The following is a 16,446-nucleotide window of genomic DNA, read 5'->3' as shown; positions in this document are numbered from 1 at the left end:
TGTGATTTATGTCAAAGAGTGTTCTTCCTATGTTTTCCTCTAAGAGTTTTATAGTGTCCAGTCTTACATTTAGGTCTCTAATCCATTTTGAGTTTATTTTTGTGTATGGTGTCAGGGAATGTTCTAATTTCATTCTTTTACATGTAGTTGTCCAGTTTTCCCAACACCACTTATTGAAGAGACTGTCTTTTCTTCATTGTATATCCTTGCCTCCTTTGTCATAGATTAGTTGACCATAGGTGCATGGGTTTATCTCTGGGCTTTCTATCCTGTTCCATTGACCTATATTTCTGTTTTTGTGCCAGTACCATATTGTCTTGATTACTGTAGCTTTGTAGTATAGTCTGAAGTCAGGGCGTCTCATTCCTCCAGCTCCATGTTTTTCCCTCAAGACCGCTTTGGCTATTCGGGGTCTTTTGTGTCTCCATACAAATTTTAAGATTTTTTGTTCTAGTTCTGTAAAAAATGCCATTGGTAATTTGATAGGGATTGCATTAAATCTGTAGATTCCTTTGGGTAGTATAGTCATTTTCACAGTATTGATTCTTCCAATCCAAGAACATGGTATATCTCTCCATCTGTTGGTATCATCTTTAATTTCTTTCATCAGTGTCTTATAGTTTTCTCCATACAGGTCTTTTGTCTCCCTAGGTAGGTTTATTCCTAGGTATTTTATACTTCTTGTTGCAGTGGTAAATGGGAGTGTTTCCTTAATTTCTCTTTCACATTTTTCATCATTAGTGTATAGGAATGCAAGAGATTTCTGTGCATTAATTTTGTATCCTGCTACTTTACCAAATTCATTGATTAGCTCTAGTAGTTTTCTGGTGGCATTTTTAGGATTCTCTATGTATAGTATCATGTCAGCTGCAAACAGTGACAGTTTTACTTCTTCTTTTCCAGTTTGTATTCCTTTTATTTCTTTTTCTTCTCTGATTGCCATGGCTAGGACTTCCAAAAGTTTGTTGAATAATAGTGGTGAGAGTGGACATCCTTGTCTCATTCCTGATGTTAGAGGAAATGCTTTCAGTTTTTCACCATTGAGAATGATGTTTGCTGTGGGTTTGTCATATATGACCTTTATTATGTTGAGGTAGGTTCCCTCTATGCCCACTTTCTGGGAAGTTTTTATCATAAATGGATGTTGAATTTTGTCAAAAGCTTTTTCTGCATCTATTGAGATGATCATATGGTTTTTATTCTTCAATTTGTTAATATGGTGTATCACATTGATTGATTTGCATATATTGAAGAATCCTTGCATCCCTGGGATAAATCCCACTTGATCATGGTGTATGATCCTTTTAATGTGTTGTTGGATTCTGTTTGCTTGTATTTTGTTGAGGATTTTTGCATCTATATTCATTAGTGATATTGGTCTGTAATTTTCTTTTTTTGTAGTATCTTTGCCCCTGCTCAACAATAAGCTATTCAAGAGAAGAAATTGTGTCTCATTTCATCTCTGCACTCCCAGTGCCTGATGCCTACAACAGAGTAGGAACTCAACAAAATTCTGTTTATGTGAACTAGACAAACTCCCTAGCCCATATCTCAAGCTTGACTTCATGGGTCAACTATGGCAAATTTTCAGCCACTGAAGAAACGTTCATTAAGATATTGTTCCTTAAACTGTGTAATCTTCCTCTAAATGTGGTTAGAGATAATACAGCTTTCTCCTGCAATATATGGTCAAGAAAAAGCCCCAGATTTTTCATTAGTCTCACAGTATGCCCTCTGTCTGGAGCTCCCTCCTCCCTCCCTTCTTCTGTCCCACATCTGCTCCTTCTTTCATACCTCAACCTCAACAAATGCTTTCCTGGTCACTTTATGAGCCTATGCACGCTCCCTGCCCTAAACACTCACAGAATCAAGGCATCATAAAGTCACGTGAGTATTTTAAAGATCACCTTGGGTAGCCACTCATCAGATGCAATAATACCCTGTACAAACACTCCTGCTGAGTGCTTATTCAGACTAGCTTAAATACCTTGCACGACACGAAACTCACCTCTGTTTAAGATGGTCCAACCCATCTTTGGTCAGTTCCGTTAGAAACTTATATTTAGCCCAGACTTTTCTCTCTGTAGCTTCTACCACTTTCTTGGCTGCAGCTTTGCCTTTTGCAGGCTCCCAGTATGGGATGTCTCTGCCTTTGATAGTACAAACTGAATTTAACTTATGGTACATGTATATCCTATCCTCACAACCAGATTAAAAGTTTCTAGCAGGGGGCTTCCCTGGTGGCGCAGTGGTTGAGAGTCTGCCTGCTGGTGCAGGGGACACGGGTTCGAGCCCTGGTCTGGGAGGATCCCGCATGCCGCGGAGCAACTAGGCCCGTGAGCCACAAGTACTGAGCCTGCGCGTCTGGAGCCTGTGCTTCGCAACAAGAGAGGCCGCGATAGTGAGAGGCCTACGCACCGCGATGAAGAGTGGCCCCCGCTTGCCGCAACTAGAGAAAGCCCTTGCGCAGAAACGAAGACCCAGCACAGCCATAAATAAATAAATAAATAAATTTATAAAAAAAAAAAAAAGTTTCTAGCAGGAAGTCACCATGTTTTATGTTCTTTGTGCCTAATAGGTGCTTAACAAATATATACTAAATAAATGTTGGAAACACTCCTTTGCTGTGTTGCCTACTTTCTCTTGGTCAGACTCATCTCACTGGGGCCACCATAAACAATTGCTTTTTCTCCTCAGGTGCTTAACAGCAGGGTCACGTAATGCTGAGTAAATGGAAAGAGAAAAGGAAGGAGGAAGAAACAGTTTTTTAAATTCCATCTTCAGGTGCACAGGGAAGCAACTTTCTTTTGCAGGCACATTATTTGCAACCTTGCCAGTCACATATCAAAGCACGGAACAACCTAAGTGCCGTCCGTTTCCCTCCCAATATGCATGGGAGCTCACATTATGTCCTGGTGAGCTGTGAACAAAAAGACGTAGAATATATCCCTAATTGCTGTTTGCTTGGATTATTTTGAAAGTGGTCAGAGGGCTTTCTACTTTGCTGAGTGCTTTATGAAACACATCCAAATTTTCACTGAATGTTTAAATGTTTGGTCCACATTCAAGTGTTTGATAGCTAGTTGAGCTTTTTTCAAACCAAAAGAAGATAAAGGGCCCCCCACTTCCTGCAGAATACTGAGGAAGGAATTGTTTGACTAATTTAATACTGTCTAGGGTAAAGGAACTCAAATCTGGTCCAACTTAGAAAATATTCTGATTTTTAAATATAAGAATGATCAGTGTTTTGTTTGTTTTATATGGGGGCTGGGGAAGTAATGTGACTGGAGACTATATTCATTAAAATTATGGGAATAATAAACATCTGATCATATATATCACTTTGCAAGAGAAATATTAAAATGACACTTTTCCTATTGTCTGTTTGGACTGAAGCCTCCAAACTAAGAATAATAGACGTCAATTACACTCACACTGTAGAACAAGGGGCTAGGTTTGCAAAGATGATGGTCCAAAGCAAGGCTTGCAATAGGCCCAATGAGGTTGATTGGCTAATTGAGGAGTGATTAGGAAAACTTTGGTGAATCCCAGGCAATTTCCGAGCATGGGGGAGCTTCAGAAGAAGCATTTAGAGAGCTTGGCACTGGCCCCTGGAATCTGGGGTAACACAGAGACAGTTATGAGAAACATGCCTGAAAAAGTCTAAAAGCAAGAGTTTGGTCAGCCTAACGGCAGAGTGGAGAGTAGTTGAGACAGTTTGAAAAATGATTACACTCCTGGAGTCTAGTGACACAGTGAACTTGCCTCCTGCTGCAAGCTGTCTGCTGTCTCCACCAGCCCTGAGTCTCCTGGAAAAGGACCACTTAGGGGTGAAGGTAAGCCCAGCAGAAAGCAGCTGAATGTGAACCAGCAGAGGTCAGGGCTTGGAAGTAGAGGGGTAGGGGAGATCATTAACCTCCAGCAAGACAAGCACTGCTGGCAACAAAGAAATTGCAGGTGCATTACAGAAACCTCCCAGGAAATGGATAGCCTCATCCCTCCCCTGCCTGCAACCCTGGAGGAGCCAGAGGTGGCACGTCCAGTGGAAGGGAGGGAGGAGAAAAGCTATGTGGAGAAGCAGATGATCACACCCCTCCCTTAAAGCAGGTTTGAAGCCTGCCTTAGGCCTTGGCTAAGGTAATGAGAGAATTTTATAATTGGATGAAAATGTGGAGTTCTGATATTAGACTGAACCTTACATTTCATAACCTAAAAGAGATAGACATTTATTCATTCTAAGAGGAATCAGAAAACTCATGCTACCTAGCCAAGATTTCATCCTGAATCTAGGAAAAAATGACTTAATGGAGCAAGTTTAACAGAACGTGATAAGAAAGAATAAATTTGCTTTCTGCTTGTACCCCACTGAGTCCAGCTGCCAAAATACATTAGTTATAAATGTCTTGCTTTCAAAAAAAACGAAAATGAAATAAAACAATAACAAAATATTACTCTGAGGATAAAGCCCCAAATCCTCACATGGCATGTGTTTGTGTATCTGGCCCCTGCAAAGCTTTTGAATTTCATTTCATGCCACTCTCTACCACAGTAGCTCCAGCCACATGGCTTTCTCAGAATGCCTCAGAAATACAAGTAGCTTATCCCCTCAGGTACACGCTCTACCCTCTACTTGGAATTGTTTGCCTCCTCTCATCTTCACCTGCCTAATTCCTCCTTGTTCTTAGAGTGCTCTGGTTGTAAGCAACAGACACCAGCAGAAACTTAAGCAGGAAATGAATTTATTGGAAAGGTAGGAAGTAGCTCACACAATCAAAGACTGTTAAAAAAATAATTACATTGGGACTCCCCTGGTGGCGCAGTGGATAAGACTCCACGCTCCCAATGCAAGGGGCCTGGGTTCGATCCCTGATCAGGGAACTAGATCCCACATGCATGCCAAAACTAAGAGTTTGCATGCTGCAACTAAGGAGCTGGCGAGCTGCAACTAAGGAGCCCAAGAGCCACAACTAAGGAGCCCGCATGCCACAACTAAGACCTGGTGCAACCAAATAAATAAATTAATTTAAAAAATAATAATTACTTTAAAGACACAACTGGAAAATAACAGAAGTCAAGGAAGCCTAAGCAATTAAGATGGTAGGAAATGATGGGCAGTCTATTCTGGAAAAGGGATCATCCTCAGCTTTTTGTTTTGTTTTGCTGGAGAGTCACTCCTAGGTTGGGACACGTGCCCACCCCTAACTAGGGGAGGGCAGAGTGTTTGGGTACAATGAGGCAACAGAAATTTCTCCAAAGAAAATCAGGACACAATTTACACAATAATGGTGGGCAGGCAACACAACTGAAATCCACTTCGTTTAAGGACCACTTCAATGTTTCTTCCTCTGCCCGTTAGTAGCCACAGACTCTTAAGCAGGCTATTTATAGTATCTGTGTCTCAGTTTATTAATCTTGAGATAGTATAAGTATCTGCCTCATAGGTTAGTGGTGAAGATTAAATTAATGAATATATGTAACCCACTGAGCAAAGTGCTAGCACATAGTGTTAGCTAATATTATTTTTTAGTAAAATTTTCCATAACCTCCCTAATCTCTGCCAGGTCAGTCCATTATATTCTCCCATCCCATCTTGTATTTCTCCTTCGAGCACTTATCATAAGTAAACTTGCAGAATTACTTCTGTAATTTTTACTTAAATGTGTGTATCCCACTAACATCATAAGGACAGAAGAAACATTTATCTTTTTCACCTTGTATTCTCAATGCATAGCACATAGCATAGTGTATTAGGCTGACTAATAGCTCCCAAAGATAACCAGGTCCTAATCCCTGGAAGCTGTGAATGCTACCTTATATGGCAAAAGCAACTCCGAAGATGTGATTAAGTTAAGGATCTTGAGATGGGAAGATTATCCTGGATATATGGCTGGGCCCTAAATATAATCACAAATGTCCTTATAAGAGGAAGGCAAGGGGAGATTTGACTACAGAATATGAGAAGGCAATGTGAAATCAAAAGCAAGAGGTTGGAATAATGCAAGGAAGGGCTCACAAGCCAAGGAATGCAGGCAGCTTTCAGAAGCTAGAAAAGATGTGTGAACACATTCTCTAGAGCTTCCAGAAGGAACCAGCCCTGCCAACACCTTGACTTTAGCCCAGTGAAACTGATTCTGGACTTCTGGCTTCCAGAAATATAAAAGAATAAATTTATATTGCTTTAAGCCACCAAGTGTGTGGTAATTTGTTATGGTAGCCATAGGAACTAACACTCAGACACTCAAAAAATATTTATTGAAAAATAAATGAGACTTAGAAAATGAACAGAAAAAGTATCAATCAAAGCCAGCATAGAAGTTGATGTACAAGACTAATCTTCATGACAAACGTAAGACTGAACAACTTATTTTGGTCCACACATCTAAAATTTCATTATAGGTACATCAGTTAAATACTGAATATCCTTGAACTTGTCAAGGTTTTTAGTTGAAAATTGAAGAAGTTATCATTGACTGGGAATGATAGGGGCCAGGAATTTATTCAAAGGGTAGCATATGTCTCAGACTCACCAGGATGATTGAAGAACCAGGTTCAAGGCCAGCCATGTATGGTGTGCATTGCAACACAGCAGCCCTGTTGAAGATCTGCAGCCAGGAGCAACATACAAAACATGCCACATCATTGGTCTGGGGAAGATACCATTGGCTCTGTCACCAAACACAGCACTGTATTACCAAGCACTGACTGCCAGCATTATTACTGCAGTTTCCGATCATCCTGTAGCACGGCAGCCAGAGAGTTCCTCAAGAGTCCTAAATTGCAATAAAGGCTAGGAAAGTAAGGACTGGGCATTTTCAGCTTCTGTAGTAGGAGGCATCTCAACGTCTCAACAAGATTCAGAATGGGAACAAGGGAGATCCCCCAAACATACGAAGAAATGGGTCAGGTGATGGGTAACCATAAGGGAAAGATAAATACGTACTACAGTCTCATATCCAAAGCTTACAGTGAACTGATTTTCAAGCATCAGACTTGAACATGAATTCACAAAACCAGAATGTGCAGTCATGCATCTAATGACCTCCTGTGCTCAATCACTTCTAAATTCAAATTAAAGCAGGTAACAGAATACAGAAGATATTGAGGTTAAATATGTCAATCTCTAATTTGATCATTAAATGAAATGAAAATGCGTTAAGGAATTTTTAAAGACTGATTTCCTTGGTCAGATCAACAAACGGCATGAAGAAATGCCTGGTTTAATCTCTCTATCACATTGTCCCATTAGATTTAATTAAAGCCGTATCAACTACCTGCCAAAAAAAATAAGTAATATCTTATTTGGGGCAACCAAATAACTAGAGTTTGGGTTAAATATTAGATGTCATTATAATAAAGGGAGAATAAAAATCCCAGACCTTAGATTATCAGAGTCTACCACTTAAAATAGCCATACAACTAGAATTTTGCCTTCTTCTGTATCAGGCAATGTGCTAAGCACTGGGATTTTTTTTTTTTTTTTTTTAATGATTAAGGAGGAACCCCTGAAAGAATTTATATTCTGCAGAGGAGTTAAGGAATAAAGACATGCAAATAAACTAATTTAATAATAATAAGTTGTAACAGGTGATCTAACAGATGTGCTATGGGTTGAATTGCCCACACCCCCCCCCCAAATTTATATGTTGAAGCCCTAGCTCCCATTACTTCCGAATGTGACCTGATTTGGAAATGGGATCATTGCTGATATAATTAGTTAAGATGAGATCAAACTGGAGTAGGATGGGTCCCTAATTCAATATGACTGTTGTCCTGATAAAAAGAACACCATGTGAAAACACAGACAAACACACAGGGAGAAAGCCATGTGAACATTGGAGTTATGCTACCACAAGTCAAAGAACTATGGCCACTCGTGCTCCCGCAGTGTCCACGGACACTCCTTTTTCCGCAACCGATTTTGCACCCACTCGCGGCGGAGCGCACTACGTGCAGTGACGTGAAGAAGCCACGCGCCACCCAGCAGGCCACAGCCGTTTGGGAGCCCGAGACTCTTAAAGCGGCAGAGCAACTTTTTCCAGGAAAGATGACAGACCAGATGTGCACCTTTCTTTTCAAAAAGCTTGGGCGAAAAGGGGCTACAGGTCTCAGAAAGCGCCCGATCTACCACCAAGAGTCCGGAGACGACAGCAGCAGCAGCAGTGACGAAGGCAGCGCTGTGGTTTGCCCGGAAAAGAAGCGGACGACCCACAATCCGATGATACAGAAGACCCCTGGCAGTGGTAAACAGAAGGCCGCTTACGGTGACCAGAGTAGCCAGGAGGAGGAGAACGAGCCCGAGAGTCTCGGCGTGGTCTATAAGTCCACTCGCTCAGGGAAACCCCTGGGGCCAGAGGATATGGGGGCGACTGCTGTCTACGAGCTAGACACAGAGAAGGAGCGTGACGCACAAGCCATCTTTGAGCGCAGCCAGAAGATCCAGGAGGAGCTGAGGGGCAAGGAAGATGACAAGATCTATCGGGGAATCAATAATTATCACAAGTACGTGAAGCCCAAGGATACATCTATGGGCAATGCTTCCTCCGGGATGGTGAGGAAAGGCCCCATCCGAGCTCCCGAGCATCTGCGTGCCACCGTGCGCTGGGATTACCAGCCCGACATTTGTAAGGACTACAAGGAGACTGGCTTTTGCGGCTTTGGAGACAGCTGCAAATTCCTCCATGACCGTTCAGATTACAAACATGGGTGGCAGATCGAACGTGATCTTGACGAGGGTCGCTATGGTGTCCATGAGGATGAAAACTATGAAGTGGGAAGCGATAAGGAGGAAATACCGTTCAAGTGTTTCATCTGTCGCCAGACCTTCCAAAACCCAGTTGTCACCAAGTGCAGGCATTATTTCTGCGAGAGCTGTGCGCTGCAGCATTTCTGCACCACCCCGCGCTGCTATGTCTGTGACCAGCAGACCAGTGGCATCTTCAATCCAGCAAAAGAATTGATTGCTAAACTAAAGAAGCATAGAGCTGCAGAAGAGGGTGGTGCTTCTGATTTCCCAGAAGACCCCGATGAGGGTCCAATTCCCATTACTTAATTTTCCCATTATTCTCATATCTCAAAATAAATGTTGTTTTTGGGGGAAAAAAAACCACAAGTCCTTCCCTAGTACCTTCAGAGAGGGCATGGCCCTGTCAGCACCTTAATCTGTCTTCTAGCTTACAGAACTGTGAGATAATAAATTTCTATCGTTCTGGGCCACTCAGTTGTTGGTACTTTGTTATGACAGTCCTGAATCCACTGAAGTTGAAGCATAGAAAATCAATATACAAAAATCAGTCACATTTTTATACACTAACAATGAACTATCAGAAAGAGACATTAAGCAAACAATCCCATTTGAAATACGATCAATAGAATAAAATACTTAGGAATAAATTCAACCAAAATGGTGAAAGGTCTGTACACTGAAAACAATAAGACATTAATAAAAGTAGTTGAAGATGACACAAATAAGTGGAAAGATATTCCATGCTCAAGGATCAGAAGAATAATTATTGTTAAAACCTCCATACCACCTAAAGTGATCCACAGATTCTATGCAATCCCTATCAAGTTTCCAATGGCATTTTTCACAGAATAGAATTAACAAATCTAAAATTTGTATGGAACCACAGAAGAACCCAAATAGGCAAAGCAGTCTTAAGAAAGAAGAACAAAGCTGGAGGCATTGCATGTCCTGATTTCAAACTATAGTACAAAGCTATAGTAATCAAAACAGTATGGTATTGGTATAAGAACAGACACAAAAATCACTGGAACAGAATAGAAACCCCAGAAATAAACCCATGCATATATGGTTAATTAATTTACACCAAAAGAGCCAAGAATATACAATGAAAAATGATAGTCTTTGCAATAAATGGTGTTGGAAGACTGAATAGCTACATGCAAAAGAATGAAATTGGACCCCTATCTTACCATACACAAAAATCAACTCAAAATGGATTAAAGACTTAAGCATTGAAGACCTGAAATCATAAAACTCCTAGAAGAAAACATAGGGGGAAAGTTTTTTGACATTAATTTTGATGATGATTTCTTAGATATGACACCAAAAGCACATGCAACAAAATCAGAAGTAGATAAATGGACTACATCAAACTAAAAAGTTTCTTCACAGCAAAGGAATCAGCCAACAAAATAAAAAGATAACCTACTAAATGGGAGAAAATATATCTAAAAAGGGTTAATATCCAAAATACATAAGGAACTCATACTACTCAATAGCAAAGAAAACAATTTGATTTAAAAATGGGTAAAGGAACTGAATAGATATGACGAACAACTGACCAACAGGTATATGAAAAAGTGCTCAGTATCACTAATCATCAGGAAAATACAAATCAAGACCACAATGAGACACACCTCACACCTGTTGGAATAGCTATTATGAAAAACAAGAGATAAGTGTTGGGAGGGTGTGGAGAAAAGGCAAGTCTTGTACACTGTTAGTGGGAATGTAAATTGACACAGCCTTTATTACTATTATTACAAATAAAGAAGGCAGAAGGAAACTTTTGGAGGTGATGGACATGTTTATGGCATATATTGTGATGGTGGTTTCATGGATGTATATCTCCAAACTCATCAAGTTGTGTATATTAAATATGTAAATATTTTTTACATCAATCATACTTCAATAAGGGGTTTAAAAAATATAATCTGAAGCTATAACTCACTCCACCATCCTCAACAAATAAGCAGAAATGATACAATAATTACTAACATAGGACCACACAAAATGCAAAATGTAGACTTAGTGCAGCTTTAATAATTACAAATTAGGCATTCTTGTTGAGAGACTACATTCTCAAACTAAATCATGAAGGACATTTTTGTAATTTGGAAAATTTATAGCTAATGATGTAGAGTTCCCAAAACACATTCTAAGTTACAAAATATCTAGCACAAATGTCTACATGGTTCATTCATTAATTCCACAAATATTTATTGAGAGAAGCTTTGTGTTAGGCATTGACCATGACAATAGATAAAGCTTTGCATAAAAATATTGTCAAGTAAGAAAGATATATTAGCTATACGATAAATGGAAACATTTATGCATTTAGACTGCTGGGCAACTACTTCATTTTTTTTTACATTAAAGAGTTAGTTCATACCCAAATTAATCTATAAATCCAAATACAGTGCTAATCAAAATCATAACATAGTTTTTTACAGAACTTATATGTCAATTCTAAAATTCATATGCAAGACTAAAGGGTCAAGAATAATCATAATTATTCTGGGAGAAAGGATGGGAGACTTACCTTACTAGATCTTAGGATATATAAAGCCATAGTAACGAAGACAGTACTGTTTTGCTTCAAAGAGGACCAATATACTAAGGAAACAAAAATATTAGAAACAGAGCTATACACATATGGAGATGTGATATAAGACAAAACTGGCATTTCAGATTCCTGGGAAAAGAATAGACATTCCATAAATTGTGTTGGAACAACTGGCTTTCTATATAAAATAAATTATATCCCCTTATCACATCATATATGAATTTTTATAAGTTCCAGATGGATGAGAGACCTTAATGTAAAAAGCAAACTTTTACAGCTATTAAGGAAAATACATGCTTCTATGACTTTATGGAAGTATTTCTTTGGTTATACATAAACTTGACCACATCAAAATTAAAACTTCTGTAAGACCAAAGCCACAATAAACAAAATTAGAAGTCAACCCACAGTTTGGGTATAGATCTTTGCAGCATATGTAACAAAGAATTAATTATATGAAAGGATGATGTTAGGAAAACCAAGACTTGGCTGAGAAAAACAGATCCAAGAAACACACACTCAAGATCAGAAACCTCCAGCTGTCACTCCCTTCAGAGCTTGCAGAGAGATGCAGTTTCAACAAAACTGACACTATCTTTCCCCTAAACCTCTGATTTATATGTGGATGAAAGGAAGTTATAAGTTGTCTTTTGTTTGTAAATAGAGGCTATTTTTCCTTCTTTCCCCTCTCTCTAAGGGAAGGGAAGGAGGGGCTTCCTATCCCCCAAACCAAGGGGACACTCAAGACAATGATTGGTAAAGTTTGACAATGGCTGCAAGAAGGTCATATTTATATTTTGCTTCTGGTAGGATGTTTACTTAGCCACTGAACTTGATGATCTTCCTTGCACTAGTGGAGTAGGAGAAGAGACGATTGGGAGTGATGGCACGGTGGGAGCCCACAGGACAAAAGAAGGACGGTCAGGACTCCTGGATCCCAAACCTGCATTCCAGTTTCCTCAGATTTGGGGCTACAGTCTTGTCGGTGATGGTTACATCATAAAGCAAACAGGCACTCAGTTCAAAGAAATATTCTGTAAAGCTGTCAATTGAGGATCAGTGGAAGATATAGCCAATCATGAAAGGAACCCACAATGCCTTCAGAGGCTGCTTGAGAGGAGACCATCATCCGCTGAATCTGTGGGAACCATTATCTTGCCCTGTGGAATCCATAGACATCAATCTCAAACACCATTTAAGGGCAACCAAGGAAAGAACTAAGCCTCAACACTTTAGGAGCATGAAGCAGGGCAGAATCTGCCTCACATCACTCCTGCCTGTCCAACATCCCATGTGTGTTGAGATTACATGTGTCCCATACGCACCCACACATACTGCTCCAAACCCCTACCCTGCAAGTCCCACCTATTTAGGAGGGAGATCTAGAGGATTTTTTTTTTTTTTTTGACTGCGTTGCTGTACGCTCTTTCTCTAGTTGCAGCGAGCGGGGGCTACTTTTCATTGTGGTGCACAGGCTTCTCATTGCGTTGGCTTCTCTTGTTGTGGAGCACGGGCTCTAGGAGAGTGGGCTTCAGTAGTTGTAGCACGCAGGCTCAGTAGTTGTGGTTCGTGGGCTCTAGAGCGCAGGCTCAGTAGTTGTGGCACACGGGCTTAGTTGTTCCATGACATGTGGGATCTTCCAGGACCAGGGCTCGAACCCGTGTCCCCTGCATCGGCAGGCAGATTCTTAACCACTGTGCCACCAGGGAAGTTCCTAGAGAATTTTTTAATTGAATAAGAGACTTTAATTTTAAAACACTCAGGAATAAATCTTAGAAAATGCTAAGAGTCTGTTCTAATGATGGAATGCGGCTGAAAAGTAATGCAGATGCTGAGATATTGTCCTAGTGGAAAACGAGGCTTCAACATAATACAATTGGTAGCAGTTGATGAAAAAAATAAAAGCATTTGAGTTTATACCTTGATGAGTCAACTTTCCTCACAAAAACACTAGAAACGTGTATCCATAGTATACAAAAATACTTTCTAATTAATACAAGAAAAGAATGCCCACGAGAAAAATGGGTATTTTCATTATCTAAACTTAGTGGCTCAAAACTAGTCATCATTTCTTTGCTTTTGAGTCTGCGATTTTGGCAGGGCCCCAGTGGAAACAGCTTGTCTCTACTCCACGTGACATTTGCCATGGCTGGAAAGTCAAAGGTGACTTCTTCACACGTATGTCTGGCACTTCAGCTAGGATGGCTGGAACAGCAGGGAGACTAGACGGACATCTCTCTTTCCTCATGGCCTCTCCACATAGCTAGATTGGACTTCCTCACAGCACGGCAGTCTCAGAGTAGCTGGATCTCTTACATAGTAGCTGGCTTCCTCCAAAGAGCAAAAGTAGAGCTTGCCTTGTTTTCTTAGGCCCAGACTGACACCATGTCAATTCTGCCACATTCTATTAGTCATCCAGGAGAAAGGTGCCCTCATTGTCCCAAGACATAAAGATGTTCATCACAGCATTGTTTGCAGTATCAGAATACTGGAAACAACCCAAATGCCTAATCAGTAATGTTTAGATGAATAAAATATGTTATATTCATATAGTGAAGCAGAAGAAAATTAATAAATGGGATCAATATGCATCAACAAGACTAGATCTAAAAACAATGTTGAGTGAGAAAAGATCGTTAAGAAATCATACACTATGAAACAAATTATGTAATTTTTTAAAAACACAAACTAGGGGGCTTCCCTGGTGGCGCAGTGGTTGAGAGTCTGCCTGCTAATGCAGGGGACACGTGTTCGAGCCCTGGTCTGGGAAGATCCCACATGCCACGGAGCAGCTGGGCCCGTGAGCCACAACTACTGAGCCTGCGCGTCTGGAGCCTGTGCCCCGCAACGGGAGGGGCCGCGATGGTGAGAGGCCCGCGCACCGCGATGAAGAGCGGTCCCTGCACCGCGATGAAGAGTGGCCCCCACTTGCCGTAACTAGAGAAAGCCCTCGCACGAACCGAAGACCCAACACAGCCAAAAATAAAGAAATAAATAAATAAAGTAGCTATTAAAAAAAAAAAGTGGAAACAATCCAAATATTAAAAAAAAAAAAAAAACACAAACTAGAACTACATATCTTTGTATATATATATATATAGTGAAAGCATTAAATCATGGACTGTAAGGACACACACCAAAATCAAGATGGTAATTGCCTCCAGGGAAGAAGAGAAAAGCAGTGTTCTGAGAAAGGACAAAGTAGAATTCAACTTTATTTGTAATGTTTCAACCATTTTATTTTTTAAATCTGGTGGAAATATGATGACATTTTAACATCTTTGATGGCTTTTTACTATAATAGTCTGGAATATTCTGAAGCTTAAATCCTCTTCAAAATCTTAAAAATTTTGAGTTAGCATGTATTAAAATTGCTAATCTAGGTGGTAGGTCCAAGATACTTAATTTGCATACTTTAGTCAAAAGCTATGAAGGGTCTGAGATTTTATTCTATTTATAAGCTAACAATGTAGCTTGCCAGTTTCACGTATGCTAACAGAACACATGAGATTCCTGGGTCAGAAATAAAAGACTTATTACTCATGATAATAAAAGTAGCCAGAGTATCAGCACTTGTGCCAACTCCCAAAATCCTAGTTCCCATAAGACAATAAAAAGAAGGTTGTATTATAGGAGATTAATACTGACTTACAGAGCCCTAATTTTCTGTAATGAGCAGAAGACCGCTTGGCCCATACTCTATATACTATCTCTCTGTTCCAAGTCTGTAGGCAAATCCGTCCCTTGCTCCAGAAGGAGACATTAGAGCTATCTTCCAAGGCTGATTGCTATACAGTAAGTCCTCTACATGTGAACCTTCAAGTTGCAAGCTTTCAAAGATGCGAACGTACATTCCATCAACGTCAGACATGAGTGAAATTGCAGCTTGCCCTCCGTCCCTTATTGCTGATGATCCTTCAGCTCTACCATCTCCCACCTCCTCTGCCTCCTCCAGTCAGTAACTCTTCTTGCCTGTTCACTCGATGCCAGCTCCTGTACACCAGCTGTTGTACTGTACTACTGTGCTTTTCAATGTATTGTACTGTAAGATTTAAAATGTTTTCTTTATTTTATGTGTTTGTTTTTTATGTATTATTTGTGTGAAAATATTATAAGCCTATTACAGTACAGTACCATATAGCAGATTGTGTACTTGTGTACCTAGGTTAACCCTGTTGGACTTACAAACAAAGTGGACTTATGAACGCGTTCTCGGAAAGGAACTTGTTTGTATGTGGGGGACTTACTGTACAAGCATCCTTGAAAAGATAGTCCAGGACAAAGGTAGCCAATGCTTTTGCTCATAAAATTTTCAGAAATGCAAGTGACCTATGGAGAGTTGTCTCCTAACAGGAAACTTTCAATATGTGAAGAGGTACCCCAGTGTAATAGCAGTATCATAGGACTAATTATTATATGTGTTAGATAAAAATATGTACATAAAGTTTTAAAATTTAATGTAGTACTTATCTTATTCTTACTATAAACCCCTATGTTGGGGGAGATCATTGAGAAGACATGACTGCTGGTTGACTGGAGAGCTGGACCCAGGTAACTGGAAGCTCCTCCTCACCCCCTCCCCTGTCCTTGCAATGTATGTTCTGCCCATTCTCTCTGCCTTGAGAGAACAAGATGTTGTTGAGACAGTCTGGACCAGATATGTGACTGAACCCAGTTAAGGCCTCTATATAAACTTTTAAGATGATGCCTGGCTGGTGAGAGATCTACTTGTCTTGTGGATGCCCAAGACAAGCCTCGTAAGTAATTTCCCTTGCTTATTAAAACTTCCACCTACCAATCTGGAGTGGTCTGCCTCTTTTTTCAGTCTCTCCTTGCCCTCCACGTATGGGGGCCAGTTTGTGAACCAACTCTCTACAAGCTAAAAACTAAGGATTATGAAAAAAGCTAACTTGTAACAAAATAATAAAACAGCTTTGCACCTCAAGTACAGTGTTTCTTAAAACATTGTGTCCTTTTAAAATTTTATGAGGAAAGAAAAAAACAACTACATAAGGCCAGAATATTTAAAGGTATTCTAACCCATAAATATACTATACTATAAACAAGGTGCCATAGCAATAAAATGAGCTATAGATATGCTTTAGAATTAACTTCAGTACACATTATGATGCATAAT

The 16,446-nt window shown here is 40.0% G+C and overlaps 1 protein-coding gene across 1 annotated transcript; it reads left to right on the top strand.

Moving 5' to 3' along the window:
* Nucleotides 1–7,840: 7,840 nt before the first annotated feature.
* LOC103015584 (E3 ubiquitin-protein ligase RNF113A) lies at nucleotides 7,841–9,049 on the top strand. Its single transcript, XM_007181253.3, has one exon. It carries the CDS (start codon nucleotides 7,841–7,843, stop codon nucleotides 9,047–9,049), a length of 1,209 nt encoding a protein of 402 aa, XP_007181315.3.
* The last annotated feature ends 7,397 nt before the right edge of the window (nucleotides 9,050–16,446 follow it).

The sequence above is a fragment of the Balaenoptera acutorostrata genome, chromosome 9 (assembly GCF_949987535.1).
Source record: "Balaenoptera acutorostrata chromosome 9, mBalAcu1.1, whole genome shotgun sequence".
In the NCBI taxonomy this organism is placed as follows: Eukaryota; Metazoa; Chordata; class Mammalia; order Artiodactyla; family Balaenopteridae; genus Balaenoptera; species Balaenoptera acutorostrata.
Note: the sequence above shows the minus strand (reverse complement) of the source record. Positions and strands in the feature narration are given on the sequence as shown.